General features: G+C 36.0%; 1 protein-coding gene across 7 annotated transcripts in view; it reads right to left on the minus strand.

The window, feature by feature from the left end:
- Nucleotides 1–17,048, minus strand: part of LOC147396335 (uncharacterized) — a 51,276-nt gene that overhangs the window by 14,992 nt on the left and 19,236 nt on the right. For all 7 annotated transcript variants that reach the window (XM_086449844.1, XM_086449843.1, XM_086449842.1 and 4 more), the window contains exons 2-5: nucleotides 2,524–2,578; nucleotides 2,393–2,428; nucleotides 2,259–2,303; nucleotides 2,049–2,132 (exon numbers count right to left, since the gene is read on the minus strand). In XM_086449844.1, coding sequence (XP_086305970.1) covers nucleotides 2,049–2,132; nucleotides 2,259–2,303; nucleotides 2,393–2,428; nucleotides 2,524–2,578 — 220 coding nt within the window. The remainder of the gene's footprint in view (nucleotides 1–2,048; nucleotides 2,133–2,258; nucleotides 2,304–2,392; nucleotides 2,429–2,523; nucleotides 2,579–17,048) is intronic.

The following is a 17,048-nucleotide window of genomic DNA, read 5'->3' on the forward strand; positions in this document are numbered from 1 at the left end:
TCCTGCTGAGTAACATTCCCTTGTTACTCACCTTATCCTTCCCCTTACAGATTATTCAACTACTGAAGAGTCGTTCTTTGAGGAGTCTTTTGAGAAGGTCCTTGAGGAGAATCAGATCGTGGTTTTTAAACTCGTCCGAGACCGAGACATATCGCCCGAGTTAACTCGGTATCAGGGCTGAACGAGACCAACTCACAAAGTCATTTCTTGACCGAGTTTTATGACTCGCGTGCAATTTTTTTATTTGTCTCACGAGACGTCTCAATCGTATCGGAAAACTCGTTTGAGACGACTCGGTATCCGAGCTGAACAAGACGAGACAAGATACCGAGTTTAAAAACCATGAATCAGATTGATGTCTTGCCACTGCCATGTCTTTGAGGATTAGTAGAGGGTCCTCGCGGTTTTTGCTTGTAGATAAAGAACAAGTTAGTTTAGAAATTTTTGTAATCTAATGTATTATGAGATTAAGGATTTTGATGATATCAGTGTTTAACGATTGTTCCGCTTACTCTAGACTCTTGTATTGATGTTAGTCAAATGTTTTTCCACTACGTATATTTTCTTTTCCATAAGTATTATTACTTGTGAATGTTCTAACAGGTTGTGTGATTGATTACCTCACACCTCGAGATTCTGACTGATGAATCATAGGGATTCATGTTGGGATTTCGGGGCGTGACACAAATTTTGTAGACTAAAGATATCTTGAATAGAAGGCTTCAAGCCACTAAGATACCTTACAACCATTTGTTTTTCGATTTCGTTCAAATCAACTCTTGCTTTGAATTGATAGTACTCCTCAGTGTATTCAGCCACACACCCATGTTGTCGACAACTATGCAAGGCTTTATACATGGTTTGCATGTAAATTGAAAGGAAAAAATTACTCCTTGAGCTTCTTCATCTTGAGCAAATCCTTGATCTTCCCTTTACCTCTTCAAACTTGACTCACTTACAATTATTCCCACCATGCGGAAGCCTTTCCCTTGAGCTTGATAGCAACTAATTTCACCTTCCACTCCTTGGAAACCTCTTAATACTCGAAAACTCATTAAGGAGTATTAAGCCAATCAACAAATTCTTCCAGATTGAGGCTACCTTAAAATTTTGATAGATCTACCTTGATATTATTCTCCAATCAAAAATTACTATTCCGATTCATCTCAAAAGGATTTTCGAAATTGGAAGTGCTCAAGATAGAAGTATCATCATCTCCGGGCATAGAATGAGGAGTTTGATGCCTTCGAGGTTGCTCGATTGGAGGTTGAAGGTGTTCAATCTTATCTTGTGGATTAGGACATTGTGCTGCCCCATTTCCTTCCGGACCACGATGATTTGGTCCTCGTGGTTGTCGATTGATTTCGAATACCTAATGACACAACTTCAATAGTTGAACACCAAAATTTTCAGATCTAAAATTGAAAACAGATCTTAAAAATATGCAATTTCTTTCACAGATCTAAAACCAGATTAACTTTTCTCCAAATTAGATCACATTCCCTTTGCTTCGATACCAAATGATGCAATCAGATCTGGAAATTGAGACTAATTTGTGTGAAATATTCAAGAGAAGTTGAGAAGTTAAGTTGAAAGAGAAAAATCTCCCTAGAATCTATTTTGTTCGACTAAAATTTATTTACAACTATATTTGATGGCCTATTTATAGGCAAAACTAAAATATAACATCCCAAGTGAAATGACAACATTAGCCTTACATGAACACTTAAAGTGACAAAATAAAACTAAAGAAAAACTAACAACTAATTAACTCCAACAACTAACTATTTTAGGTTGTTATAAACCGAAATAACAAACAATTAACTAACTCACTCCAACCTCTAACTAACTTGGACTGCATTATAACACCACCCCAGTTCATATGTAATCTCCAAAGAATTAGCACACATCTTGGGGTGGCACTAGCAAGAATTGGTGTGGCAATAGAAGCTCTCTAAAATAATCAAAAGGGCAATAGTCAAAGAAATTTCATGACTCATCCCTCCAGAAAGTTGAAAACAAATACAATTATTGTACTTAACTCTCACCTTTATTGCAGCAGGACTCATGAGGAACTTGGCCCCAGCTTTAATGGCATTTCTGGCATCCATAGCACTTAAAACTGTCCCAACCTGCAACATATTTTGTTCACTTCAAATCAAAACATATAAACCAGTTCTAATAAATGAGCCACATTGCAAAAACATAAACGACTAGCTTAAGAAAGCAAATCTGAGATGTGTCTTGCAAATAGTAACCCCTAGTATAGATGTCGGGTATTGCTGCACTAATCCTTGTAACACCTGTAAAGAAGAGAAGAGAAAGCATATAAGTTCTCGCACTGATGGTCTATTGCAATCAACTGCTAATGAAATTGCATGTGTCTAACTACCTCAAACACATTTGGCGTGGTCATTGTAATCTCAAGCTACACATTAAGAAAAATAACCAGCATATTAGAGTAACTATCAATGATCTTTAAATGAATAAATAAAGAAAAAAGTAATACATACGGAGACTCACAACTGATATGCCAGCACTTATTGCAGCCTGTGCAGCTTCCATTGCCAGCTCCCCACTAAATATGAGAGAAAAAGAAACATAAATGTTCTGAATGCCATTTGGTTGTCAAGGTCGACTTTAGAACAAAAACCAGTATAATTTCTGTTTTAGATAAGTGGACACAAACCAATATAACAAAAATAGTCCTCACAAGTATTAAAATAATAGTTATAGGTCACTTGTCTTTTCTTAAGAATTCCATGGTTCTTCTCCTTTATAGTTTTGAGTATATTCATTCTATAAGAATTTCTAGCTCGAAAATTATCTTGAAGTTGTATTTTTTTTTCCCTCATAGGAGAAAGTTATGCTAAAATGAACAGAGAAAAGAAGCTAGAGGCCAACAAATTGTCATCTTGATTGGCAGTTCTGCTAATAAGATGAACAAAACAAGATCTAGATGAAGATCTCCAACTTGATCAACAATGATAACAGAACCCCATAGCGCTTTTGATATCCTGAGGTCCAAGTGGCAATATTCTTAGAGTTTCCTTCTATTTATAGATGACTTGGGACTGAACATGGAAAACTTTCAAAGTTTCATGGGAGAATCTAGATTCAGCTTCATGTAATCCTTTTCTGAGTGGGATTGAAAAGTATCTTCAACAACAGACTTTCATTTACATCCCCAACAATACTAGTTGGTTCAAGGTGCCCAAGTACAGATACAAGTTAAGCTTCACTCTTACCTTTTTATATTCAGTCCGAACTATTTTGCACATGAAAACTTTATTCTCTCTCAGTTACTTCTAAATTGCATCAAAGCCAACTACCCCATAACCTTGAAAATCCTAAAAATGGAGGCCTGCCTTATTATCACGAGCTTATTTCTATCACCGTCATTCGTAATAATAAAACCATACAAAATAAAGAAGCAAAATAAAATAGCCCGGAGGGGAGTCATGACAAACAAATAATATTGTGCTTGTGGGCATAGTCACCCAAGTCGGAAAACAGGTTTAAAATGGCAAGGGAAAATTTCGAAAAACATGGAGGAAAGAAACGAGAGAAAAAGGGAATAAGATGATAAATATAAAATTATATGAAAATCATGATTACAATTCATCAGAATTTTATTATAAGTTTTCAATATCTTTTTGAGGGAAAAAAAAACATCACTATTGAATATCTAGGCATGATTACAAGTTTTCACACATAATTATGCATTTTATGATGCAAAAAAACTTCTAATCATCAACGTATCTTTTGACTTTTGAGCAAAATAACTAACGTTGGATGATGAGAACAAGGGGGGTTAGGAATATGGTTTGGAATTGGGTTAAGGATTTGGTTACAATAGGGTTACCTTAAGAGTTTAGGGTCAACCCCAAGGGTTTGGTTGCAAGGTTTAATTTTGACATTTTGCAATTATGATTAAGAATCTAGGTTTATAGGATAGGAAAAGGGTTAAGAGGTTAAGGTTTGTAAGGTAAGGATAAAACGTTAAGAAAATGGGGAAAGAATTAAGGGTTGAGGAGAAAGGGTTTCAAGAAATCACGATTCAAGAATTCAAGAATCAAAGTTCTAGCTTCAAGAATTCTTGATTTCTACAAAAATCAAGAAAACAGAGTTTATGGGTTGGTTTCTTGAAAGGATTAGAGAGTTCTTGATGGATTCCTGATCTCTCACAAATAAATAAAAAAAATTATAAAAAATGGATCAAAGAAGAAGATAGAGAAGAAAAATATTAAAGAAAAAAAGGGAAAAATAAACAATATATTTACCTTGGAATTACCCCAAATGATTTTCATGGCATCACCACTTTGATTGCACCAACATCCAAACAAAATAAAATAAAACAGAAATTTTATGTATTTCCTTTTATTCCATTCATCCATCTCCTTCAATAAACCCTAATGCAATCTATAAATAAAGAAAATCCACTAAGAGTCCTAATAAAACCAAAATACCAAATAAATAACCTAATTTCCGTAACTTTCTCTCTTCCTAAATTTTCAACTCTTATAAGCTTAAATAAAAGACAAACTAAATTAACCAAACAACCCTTAAACATTATACTAAGACCATGGCCTAATAAAACATGAAAATAATCCCCAAAAACATGAAAATACTGCTCTAAAATAGAGAACTAAATAAAAAATAAAATTTACTCTTTAAGTTTTGTTGTCCCCCATCAATTCTCCCTAGCTGGGAAGATTTCACCACTAGCGAAATAAAATTGTGGTAATTCCCCAGCAGATTAGATTCCTATAATCCACATACAATCTGATCTTGACTTGCTTCTCAACCAATGCACTCTCCACGCTCTGGCAAAAACTGAAGCTGGCACTCTAAAATGCTCCATGTATAATGTAACTCATTGATTTACCCGAAAATTATCTGCATTTTCTTTTCATGAGAAAATCGGTATTAAAAGCAAAGGATGTAGTGGCTCCACAATTTCCTGTGTCAGTTGTTCAGATTTTTCAAACTTAGATTCATCATCAAGAACCGATAATGGTACCTCATAGTTGTCAATCTCCCTCTCGCTTAAATAAGACTCAACGATTTCTTCCCCGATTTCTTCATTACTCGCCTTGAGTTTAGGCGAATGGACTTTAATCACATTTTCTTCATTATCCCAGTTTGAGCACTCTAATTTATAATGTCCAGAAAAATTACACTTGCTGCATAAGTTTTGTTGCCTAGGCTCTTCATACCATTGTTCACGTCGTTTGTGTTCTTCACTTTCCTTTATAATATAGTCATGAACACAACAAAAATATGCCCGAGAGTGGCGTGTTTGACAACATAGTTGTTAGTTCATCTGAGAATATACATGTCAGGTTCATCTTCCCTCAATACGACTTGCTAAAATTTTGTTGCCTAAACCTAGGCTTTGATATCAATTTGATGCAAGACGATAAGGGAAAAAGATGAAAAAAAGAGGGTTAGGAAATTTGGTCTGGGATTGGGTTAAGGATTTGGCTACAATAGGATTACCTTAAAAGTTTAGGGCCAAACCCCAAAGGTTTGGTTGCAAGATTTAATTTTGAAATTTTGCAATTATGATTAAGAATCTAGGTTTATAAGATAAAAAAGGGTTGAAGGTTAAGGTTTGTAAGGTAAAGATTAAAGATTAAGAAAATGAAGAAGGGTTTAGGAAAAGGGGTTTCAAGAAATCAAGATTCAAAGCTCAAGATTGAAGAATTCAAGAATTTCTTTTTAAATCAAGAAAATAAAGTTTATGGTCTCTTGAAAAGACTAGAGGATTCTTGATCATTTCTTGCTCTTGTAAATAAACAAAAAAAAATGTAGAAAAGATGGATTGAAGAAAAAGATAGAGGATAAGAAAAAGATAAAAAAAAAAAGACAAAAAAAATTGACATATTTACCTTGGAATCACCTCAATGATTTTTATGGCATCACCATGTTGAATGGACCAACATCCAAACCATAAAAAAACATATATTTTCTATTTTTTTTCTCATTCATCCTCCGTCAATAAATCTAATACAATCTATAAATAAAGAAAATCAACTAAGAGTCCTGATAAAACTAAAATACCAAATAAACAACCTAATCTTTGTAACTTTCTCTCCTAAATTTTTAACCCTTATAAACTTAAATAAAAGACACTAATTTTACCAAACTACCCCTAAACATTATACTAAGACCATGGGCCAATAAAATATGAAAATAAAGCACTAAAATAGAAAACTAAGTAAAAATAAAATCTACCCTTCAAGCTTTGATGTCCCTATCAATAACACAAGTACACTACTAAAAAATAATTTAAAAAATCATAACATCAAAATATTATAACTAAATCCCAAATTAAACAACATTTGTGAACCAAATCACAAACAACCATAAGGCCACAAAAATTAATAATGAGACTACAAAAAATAAGTTATTATTAATTTTATTTACTTTTAAAAAAATGCATGTTTAAAACTAAAAAATACATTTAAAATGCAGAAAAATGTGTCTAAAACATAACACAGACACACACGCATGCACCCACCCACACAGATATATAGGGCAGGATCAAAAGCCAACGTTGGATTAAAAGTTTCAGAATGGGCTGATTTTTTCTAAGGATGATCTTATCATCATAGAGATCATCCTCACAAAATATCAGCTCATTCTGAAACTTCTAACCTCATTAAAATTTGTTTACTAATTGACGGTCCATGATTCTTCAACTTGTAAACAACTAGATGTTTTGGAATGGGATGATTTTTTGTGAGGATGGTCTCTATGATGACGAGACCATCCTCATAAAAAATCAGCCCATTCCAAAACTTCTAACCCATATAGGATGATACGTTGGCTCCCAATGTTGGTCATTTTGGAATGGGCTGATTTTTCGTTGCCCTTCGTTCCCATAGGTTATTTTGATCCGTTTTTACTCAATTAAGTGCCTTCTTAATATTTTTTACAACCTCTCCAACTCATTTCTTAATGCTTCTAGCACTTTATTACCATTTTCTGACTTAATTTCATACTTTTACTTCTCAATTATGTCTCCACCATGCTTATTAATTAATAATGTTTGTCTTGTGAACTCAATTGGTTGACCTGTCAAAGAATAATGAGATCAATGTGTACCATATCTCAAGGTGACATATGGCATCTATATAATTTTTTACCCCACAATGGTCATCATGATTTAAAATATCGTATCAATTTAATGTTTCGGTTAATGAAAAAACCGATACATTCTGTTATTGGTTATTGGTATGTATAGGACATGTGGGGGCAAACTGGTCTTTTCCAGTTCCATATGTCCCATTTAATTGTAGTCCCAATTCTCTTATATAAATATAAAAGAGGAGGCTCATAGAAAGAATCATATTGAGCCTCTCTCTAAACTTTTCCTCTAAATCTCTCTCTTTCTCTTCTAAACACTAACATGGTATCAGAGCAAGGTTTAGATCTTGAAGTTTGAGAACCTACCTTCTCTTCCTATTTCCCTTTCTTCTTTTTTTTCTTCTTCGATCTACTTGGTATTAAAATCTTAGGCTTCTGATTACAACCTAGGGTTTTAATCTTCTAGTTGGTGAATACTCCCAGTATGTGAGTACGTTTGAAGTTGGTGTTTTGTAGTTTGTTGGTTCAAGTTGTGGTTTGGTGGTGTGTGTTTTCCTAGGAGGTTTAGATCTACTTTCCGAATATCCAAGATTTATCAAAAAAGGGACTTCAGTTATCTGTGATTTGATCTGTTAGTACATAGACCATATTCGATTAAATCAGGTTATTGCGATCTGGTTTGTGAATCAAATCGATTTTTTTTTTCCAAAATCTAGCCGTGTTGTGGTGAATCCTCGAGATTTGCACAGATCTAATTAGTATTTCAGATCTAGTTTATTTGGTGTGATCTATGAATCCTCGATATTTGCACAAATCTGATTGGTATTTCAGATCTGGTTTATTTGGTGCAGTCTATTTATTGTGGAGTGATTTCGGATAGAGATGAAATCCCACGTTCGATCTCCTCCCGAGTTCTTTAATTTTCATATGACCTCGATCAAATTAAATGGAGATAATTTATCCCTTGGTCAAAATCTGTTGAAGTGTTCCTTACTGCCAAGGGAAAGTTGAAGTATCTGAAAGATGATCCTCTTATGACTGAAGATCCTCACTATTCTGAGTGGGTTCAGGAAAATGCTCAGATTATGACGTGGTTGTGGAATTATACGGATTCCACCATTGGTGTAAACTTGATGTTCCTATATTCTACAAAGGAGATTTGGATTCAAGTTGGTAAGATGTATTCTAGAGCGAATAATATTTCTCGAATTTATCAATTGGCTGAAGAGTTATTTTCCATTCAGCAAGGTGACCAATGTATATCAACCCCTTACTACTGATTTAGCCGTACTACGCCGACAACGGGAAGAGATGGATGTTGTTCGTTTTCTTTCTAGTTTGAAATCTAAGTATAATTCTATTAAATCTAAAATTTTGACCAGTAAAGAATTACTTTCATTTACTAAAGTTTTTTCTTGCCTTCAAAGAGTTTTTGTTGGTGGTTCTAGTGCTACATCATTGGTGTCTAAATCTGACCGATCAACATTGACTGTTTCTGGAAATACAGATCATGGTTGTGGCCGTAGTGGTAGTCGTGGGTATTGTGGTAACCATGGTGGAGGCCATGGAGGGAGTTTTAATTCTAGTGGGGGTCATGGTCGTGGTGTACCCAGAAAGTGTACCTATTGTGGACTTGATGGTCACCCTGTGAATTTCTGTTGGGATTTACATGGTCTACCCACAAGCTGGGTCAATCAGGCTATTTCTAGTGACATTAATGGTGGTGGTTTTGTTGATCCTCCTCAGGTAGCTTCCCATTCAGATATGGTTACTATCTCTCGTGATAAGTATTCTAAGTTACTTTATCCTCCTCAACCTGGTGCCTCGTCCTCCAACACTGCTACTCTAGCTCAATCAGGTATATTTTGTCTTGCTTCATCTTCATCCCTTTGGGTCATTGATTCAGGGGCGTCAGATAACATGACTGGATCATCAGGTGTATTTTCATCCATTCAACATTTTTCCTCTTCATTCCAGCTTGTCACTCTTACTGATGGTACTACTTCTAGGGTATCTGGTATTGGAACTGTCGTTCCCTGTTCTACTCTTTCTTTATCTTCTATACTATATGTCCCTAAAGTCCTTTCAGTTTAATATTCATTACTAAGTTAACTCAATCTCTTCATTATTCCTGGATGTTTTACCCCTCATATTGTGTTTTTCGGGATCTAAAGACAAAGAGGACGATTGGTGGGGGATATGAATCTGAAGGTCTCTACTATTTGGATGGTGGTGGAGGCTCCCCTGCTCTTCATACCACAATCACTCCACAACAATGGCATTGTTGACTTGGTTATCCTTCACTCCGCTCTTTAAAAAAGATGGTTCCCACTTTGAGTCATTCCTGTTTTAGATTGTGAGTCATGTCAGTTAGCTTAACATCTTTGTGTTTCTTATCCACCTAGGTCTGTTCGTAGAGTATCGAGTCAATTTAATCTAGTTCATTATGATATTTTGAGTCCTTATAAAATTGTTTCTCGTTGTGGGTTACGGTATTTTGTTACTTTTATAGATGATTTTTCAAGAATGAAATGACTTTATTTAATGAAAGATCATTCTGAGTTATTTTCTATTGTTAAATTGTTCCATACTGAAATTCAAACTCAGTTTGGTGTGCAAATCAAACTATTTCATAGTAATAATACTAAAGAATATGATTCTAGACCTTTGAATGACCATCTTTCATCCTTTGGTATTAATCATCAAACTTTGTGTACACGCACCCCTCAACAAAATGGTGTTGTTGAACGTAAAAATCAACACCTTGACGTTTCATGTTCTCTAATGTTTCAGATGCGAGTTCCCAAACCTTACTAGGGAGATGCGATTTTTACATTATGTTATTTGATTAATCGTATGCCTATGCCTGTTCTTGATGGTCAATGTCCTTATTCTATTCTATTTCCTTCGAGTCATTTATTTTTCTTACCTCTACGCACCTTTGGTTGTGTCTCGTTCGTTCATCAGTCGTCTCCTAGTTTTGACAAATTTGACCCACGTTCGGTGAAGTGTGTATTTCTAGGTTACTCTCATACCCATAAAGGTTATCACTGCTATGATCCTTCAGCCTGTCGTGTTTATGTCAGTGCAGATGTTACATTTTTTTATTTTATAAATCCAGTACAATATGATGGATCTTTTTTTTTGTTCTTCCTCTTCTTATGGCCGATTTATCTCCCATTGTTCTATTTCCACTCACTTATGTTCGCAGGAAGCAACTGACACCTTCAAATCCCCATTTTCCTGATGCAGACACCTTACCATCGTCTTCACAGTCTGCAGATTAGGTATCTAGCACTTCTTCTGATATTGATCTTCTTATTGCACAAAGGAAAGGCACTCGTAGTTGTACTAGGCACCCTATTTTTAAGTTTGTTTCTTTATCTCATTTGTCTGCTTCGTATCATGGTTTCATATCTACTGTTTCTTATGTGTCTATTCCTCATAGTGTACAGGATGCTTGTCTCATTCAAGTTGGGGACAGGCTATGGAGGTTGAAATGGATGCTCTTCATCCCAATGATACTTGGGAGTTATTGTCCTTACATGTTGGTATGCACATTGTTGGTTGTCATTGTGTATATGTGGTGAAGTATTTGCCTGATGGATCTATTGAGCGGTTGAAGGCTCGCCTCGTGGCCAAAGATTATATTCAGACTTATGGTGTGGACTACTCAGAAACTTTTTTTCCTATGGCAAAAATGACCTATGTTCGTATTGTCATCTCCCTTACTGCCCACTTTCAATGGCTCTTATGTCAGCTGGATGTTATGAATGCCTTTTTGAATGGTGATTTGGAGGAGGACGTGTATATGGAGCAACTTCCTGGTTTTGTTGCTTAGGGGGAGTCTAACATGGTGTGTAAGTTGAAAAAGGTCATTTATGGCCTAAAACAGTCTCCATGAGCTTGGTTTGGGAGATTCAGTGAGGTAGTAGTTCAATTTGGGTTGAAACAGTGTCAAACAGATCATTCTGTGTTTGTTAACTTCAATTCTTCAAGGACTATTATTCTGGTAGTTTACGTTGATGATATAGTCATCACAGGTGATGACACAGAATAAAAGAGCTGAAAGCCTTCCTTCAAACACAGTTTCAGACAAAAGATCTTGGCAAGTTGTGTTATTTCTTAGAGATGGAAGTTGCAAGATCCAAGAAAGGTATTAACCTGTCTCAAAGAAAGTATGTTCTTGATTTGCTTGATGAGACAAGTATGTTTGGAAGTAAACCTATGGACACCCTAATGGGTCCTAATTCAAAATTGATAGTAGATAGTGGAGAGTTGTTTGATGATCCAGGAAAATATAGAAAACTAGTTGGTGAACTCAACTATGTGACTATTACTCGTCCAGATATTGCTTTTGCAGTAAGTGTAGTGAGTTAGTTTATGAAACGCCAAGGGTTCCACATTGGGAAACTGTTATTTAGATCCTTCGATTTCTTAAACGATCTCCAGGACATGGTCTGTGGTACAAGTCCAAAGATCATTTGGACTTAGAAGGGTATTGAGATGCTGACTGGGCAAATTCTCCATCTGATAGGAGGTCTACATCTGGGTATTGCACTTTCTTGAGAAGAAACTTGGTTTCCTGGAAAAGTAAGAAGCAAAATGTGGTTGCAAAGTTTAGTACAGAGGCAGAATATAGAGCAATGGCTCTTATGACATGTGAACTAACGTGGGTTAAGAATTTTATCGAAGAATTGGGTGTTAAGATAGCTACTCTTATGTGATTATATTGTGATAATCAAGCTGCAATTCATATTGCTTCCAATCCAATGTTTCATGAGCGAACAAAGCACATTGAAACAAATCGTCACTTTATCAAAGACAAGGTTTTATGCGGGAAAATTAGTACATCGTTCATGAAGACTAAAAATCAGTTGGCGGATATGTTCACCAAGGCACTTAACTGTAGTCGCCTCAGTCTTATTTGTTCCAAGTTGGATTTACTTAATATATATGCTCTAGCTTGAGGGGGGAGTGTTATGTTTTCTTTAGTTTCTTTTATTGTCTCTTATTTAGTAGTTTATTTTCTATAGTTTCTTTAGTTTGTTCCAAGTTGGACTTTCCAACTTGAGGGGGAGTGTTATTGGTATGTACAGGACGTGTGGGGGCCAACTGGTCTTTTCCAGTTCCACATCTCCCCCTTAACTGTAGCCCCTAATTCTCCTATATAAATATAAGAGAGGAAGCTCATAGAAAGAATCCTATTGAGCCTCTTTCTAAACTTCTCTAAATCTCTCTTTCTCTTCAAAACACTAACACATTCGATACAAATCAATACATTCCTAAAACATTGAATGTTTCGAGGCCAATGTTTCATATTGATCTTGGCCGATACTAATACGTATCAACTGATACATTCCAATATTTTAAACCATGGTGTCCATAACCCTCCTTGATTTTAGTAATAAGCGTCTTTGAGTTGAAAGAGTTATACATCCTCTCAAATTCAAAAACTTCCTTACTGAATTAATTCCCAATTTAATTCCTTAAACATCAAGTATTCCTTTTAGGCAAAAGTATTTATTTTCCATATTATGTGCAACAAATACCACGTGCTAGGTGCCAATCAACCACAAGATACATACCATTCGGCCAAGGTACACACTATTTAACCTTGGGCACACAAAATCTGGCCTATCTCCTAGGTTTACACCCACGTCCAACTAAGATTAAGTACGTACTTTTTTACTCCACAATGCTTACTAGGAAGAAAGCATGCAAAGATAACTTCAATATTGAGGCATGTAGGCTAGGAAAAATTAGCTATTGTAGACAACATAAAGCACAATGAAATAGAAAATACATTCGGATGAACCAACAAAATCAAGGATAATCTTCCTCACGAAGAAAACCACAAAAAAAAAAAAGTCATTCTTGAGATCCAAATGGAATCAGGGAACCTGTGGACCAGCTAGCCCAATGAGCACCCAATCACCAACCTTTTTAGGTCAGGCTTGTGCTAAGTTTACATCCCATGCACCAAATCAAGCCTGATGCAATTTCCCTTACAACCACCCTGGCCTATCTAATTAGGCCGAACAAACCTATCATAATTCATAGGTTTAAAAAAAAGTCGGTGGCACTGAATTATCTAGTTTCTAACAGAAAGAAGATATGTGATACAAACCCAAGATCTACGGTTTCACCAAGAAAACAAAAAACCATGTCAAAGGTTTTTAGTTAAATGTGTCAATTTATTTAATTATTCAAAATATCAAGTTGGGCTCTCCCTTAGCTTGGAGGATTGTTTATGTTTTATCAATACTAGGTTTGTTCTACTTTAGGAAGAGTGGTGAAAAGGCCAATTAGGTGGAGAAGAAAAGAAAAAAAATTATAGAAAAGAGTTTTAAGAAAATGTTTTAAAACAAAAAGGTTTTATTGATCATTGTGAAAGGTTTCCCAAGGCCAATTGCTCTATTTCAAAGAGTAATTATGAAATTTTTCAATAGGGTGTTGTAAATAGGTTTCGGAGTATAAATAGGATTAAGTTCCATAAAGCGAGGGTTTGAAGGTTATAGATTGGGTTGTAGATTTCAGATCAAATATTTGAAAGAGTTTAGATAAGCTTTTAGATGAACTTAGATAGGTTTGGGTGGTTTCTTTTGGACCAAGAAGGGCTTGGTTAGGTGGTTGTTGATTATGGGGAATGTTTTAAGGTATTTGGTAGGTAGGGTATGGAGTATCTAAATCAAGAATTGAAAAAGATGAGAAGATGAAGAAAAAGAACGGGGATAGAAAAATATTAGATGGTACCTTGGTCTCACACCATGATCCAAATTCGAAGAAAATCTAAAAAAGAGAGTTGTAAACAAAACAAAACAAAAAAAAAAAAAATTGATAGGCAATCAGAATATTATTAACATAGAAAAGAATTTACAAAAGGGAGGACGAGATATCCAACCCGAAGAAAGAAAAAAGAACAAAAGACACAACAAACAACAAAGACTGACCAAACACAATTACCCCTCCTCCAGATTACAAACCCTATCCCACCACACAAGGAAATCCTCAAAAAACACCCCTATAAACACCTTGTAGACCTTTCCCCAGTAGAACAAAAGTGTTAAGACTGAGATGATAGCGCCCTTAGGATCCATTTCTTTCCCAACAAAAATCCAACTGTTTCATTCACCCCAGATGGCCCAACAAATGGAGAAAGAGTAGAAGCTCCAAAGAATTTTCTTTGCCTTTGCAAGAGAGAAACCCCACTGGTTCCAAACTTCAAACAAGTTTTGAACCGATCAAGGAAGGCACTCAACAATCCCAAACAAAAATAAGAAATGATTCCTAATTTGTTTAGCAAAATTATCGTGAACAAAGATGTAGTTTAAAGACTCCCCATTAGATTTGCATAACCCACAAAGGTTCGGCATCACCTATCCTCGTCTAATGAGTTGATCTATGGTCAAAAGTCGCTCCAAAGCTACGAGCCAAATAAAAATAGAGATCTTGACCATAACTTTCAATCCCCAAATAGTCATTCGCGGGAAGGCCTCCTCAATGGATTGAGTACAAAAGTTATAAAAAGTACGCCCCGAGACAGACCCATCCTTGGAAACAATCCAAAGCCTTTTATCATCCAAATTAAGGTCAGAAATAAAAACCCCCAAGCAACTCAATAATCTCCCAATCATTGAAACTTCTACTGAAACCAAATCCCAAGTAACCGAGTCATTTTCTCCTCATTTGAAACTAGAAATTGGTTTGCCAAGAAAGTATGTAAAGAGAAAGGAATCTTTCCATAAGAGACATCACCGCGCCAAATGTCTTCCCAAAAATGAATCCTAATACCCCTCCTAATTTAAACTTCACATTCTTTCTAAATGAAAGCAAACCTTTGAGCCTAGAAATATATTTTGAGCATCTAACTTAAACCCTAGGCTAGAGGAAGACTGGTATTCCATTGAAACCTATTATTAGTACTTGAATAGCAATTATTGTGGGTTTGTAACGAACCTTAGGACTATTTTGATTATCGCTTGGATTCTCTTGCATATCCATGAATTTATGAGCTTATGATTTATATTTGCATTGCTTATGTTAATTCAGTTTGATCTCAAAATTATCATCTTAGGGTTACATTCACGGTCTTGCATCAACTTTGGTATCAAAGCCCTAGATTTAGCTTAGGGTTTTGTCGTCACACATTTAAATTAAGATTCATAAAGATTATCTTGTGCATTGCATTAACCTCTAGGAAACCATAATCTTAGGGCAAATATGTCCACTCGTAGTGTTAAGGGTGACCACCCCGTGATGGATCTCGCTAAGCTTACTCAAGTAGTAACAACCCTTTCAAATCACATGTGGCTCAAAATACAACTGATATCAATGCTTGCTTGACCGCTTTGGAGTATGCCTTACAAAACAACCCTAATGCCTTACATGACACTGAGGTCCATATTGTTGGTCAAGTTAGAGGTCTAGATTTAGGTCAAGGTAGATTATCCCACCACGGCATGTTGATGTTCGGGATCCTTATGATCCCGATGATAGTCATGTGTATGGTCAAGATTGAGGCCCCAAACTTTGATGGACGACTTGACCCAAAGGCCTTTCTTGACTGGTTATCAAACATGGACCACTTTTTTGAGTAGCATGAGATGTTTGAAGGTCTTAGAGTGAGGTTTGCCAAAATGAAATTAGTAGGCCCAAGCCAAACTCTATTGGACTAATGTTGAACGTGGAATTGAGAGAGCTGAAGAGTATCTAATTGTCAATTGGGTTGAGATTAAAGAGAAGCTTAAGGAGAAACATCTTCCTCTATCCCATCAAGAGAGACTTTTAGACCAATGGCAAACGTTTTGCCAAGGATCTATGACTGTCAAAGAATACATCGCAAAATTTGATGAATACAAGATGTGATGCGATGTCAATGAAAATCCCTATGTGACTCTATAGATTTAAGATGGGCTTACATCTTGAGCTCATTCCCCATGACATTAGCACTTTAGATCACGCCTATTAGATGGTGCAAGAGTTAGAGAGGTATTTGAAACCTCAAGTAATCAATCAATTTGATCCTCGTGGCTGAAAGTTTCGACCTATTGCTCCTGGAGCCAAACCTAAACTAGGAAATCCGCCACCTAGGAATAAGACAGGCACTACTTCTAATGTCAAAAATAACAAAAGAAAAGCCATAATTGGTGAGCGTCAACAAGGTGACAACAAAGAAAGATGTTACATGTGCCATGGTTTTGGACACCATGCATGCAAATGCCCCGCTAGAGACACCAACAAAGCACTGCTAATAGATGGAGCAAAAAAGGATGAAAGCGAGCAAGTTGGACTTGATGAGGTAGTATATAATCCAGAGGTTGGTGCTAGCGACGAGGAGGGTTATGATGACCCTGATAGTCACTTGGGTTGTTTTAGGCATGCATCATAAGTTGATGAGGTCTCAAGAGTCTCAGTAGTTAGGTGTGCCCTAGCACAAGAGAAGAAAACAAATGACTGGCGTAGGACTTCTATCTTCCATACTTACACTAAGCATGGGGAGAAGAACTATAAAGTCATTATAAATAGTGGGAGTAGCACAAACGTTATAACAGCTCATACCATATCTCGCTTAGGCTTAACTCATGTACCCTACCCCCAACCTTACAGAGTTGCATGGGTAGATACATCATCCATCCCAGTTTCCCAATGGTATCAGGTCCCATTCAATTTTCATCTTACAAAGAAACCTTGTGGTGTGATGTCCTACCCATGGATGTAAGTCATATCATTCTTAGTAGACCTTGGTTGTACGACAATGAACCATCTTTGGTCATTCCAATTCCTGCTCTTTCACCCACGAGGGTAAGAAAATCAAACTCAACCCTTTGTCACTCAAATCTCCCATGAAAAAGAAAGAAAAAACGACCAAAACAGAGATCAAACAAGGGCCGAAATGAAAGTCTCTCCCTATCATAAATGCGAAAGAGTTCGAGAAAGAGACGAAGCATGAG

This window comes from Akebia trifoliata, chromosome 8 (genome assembly GCF_017979445.1).
Source record: "Akebia trifoliata isolate Shusen 1 chromosome 8, ASM1797944v1, whole genome shotgun sequence".
Lineage (NCBI taxonomy): Eukaryota > Viridiplantae > Streptophyta > Magnoliopsida > Ranunculales > Lardizabalaceae > Akebia > Akebia trifoliata.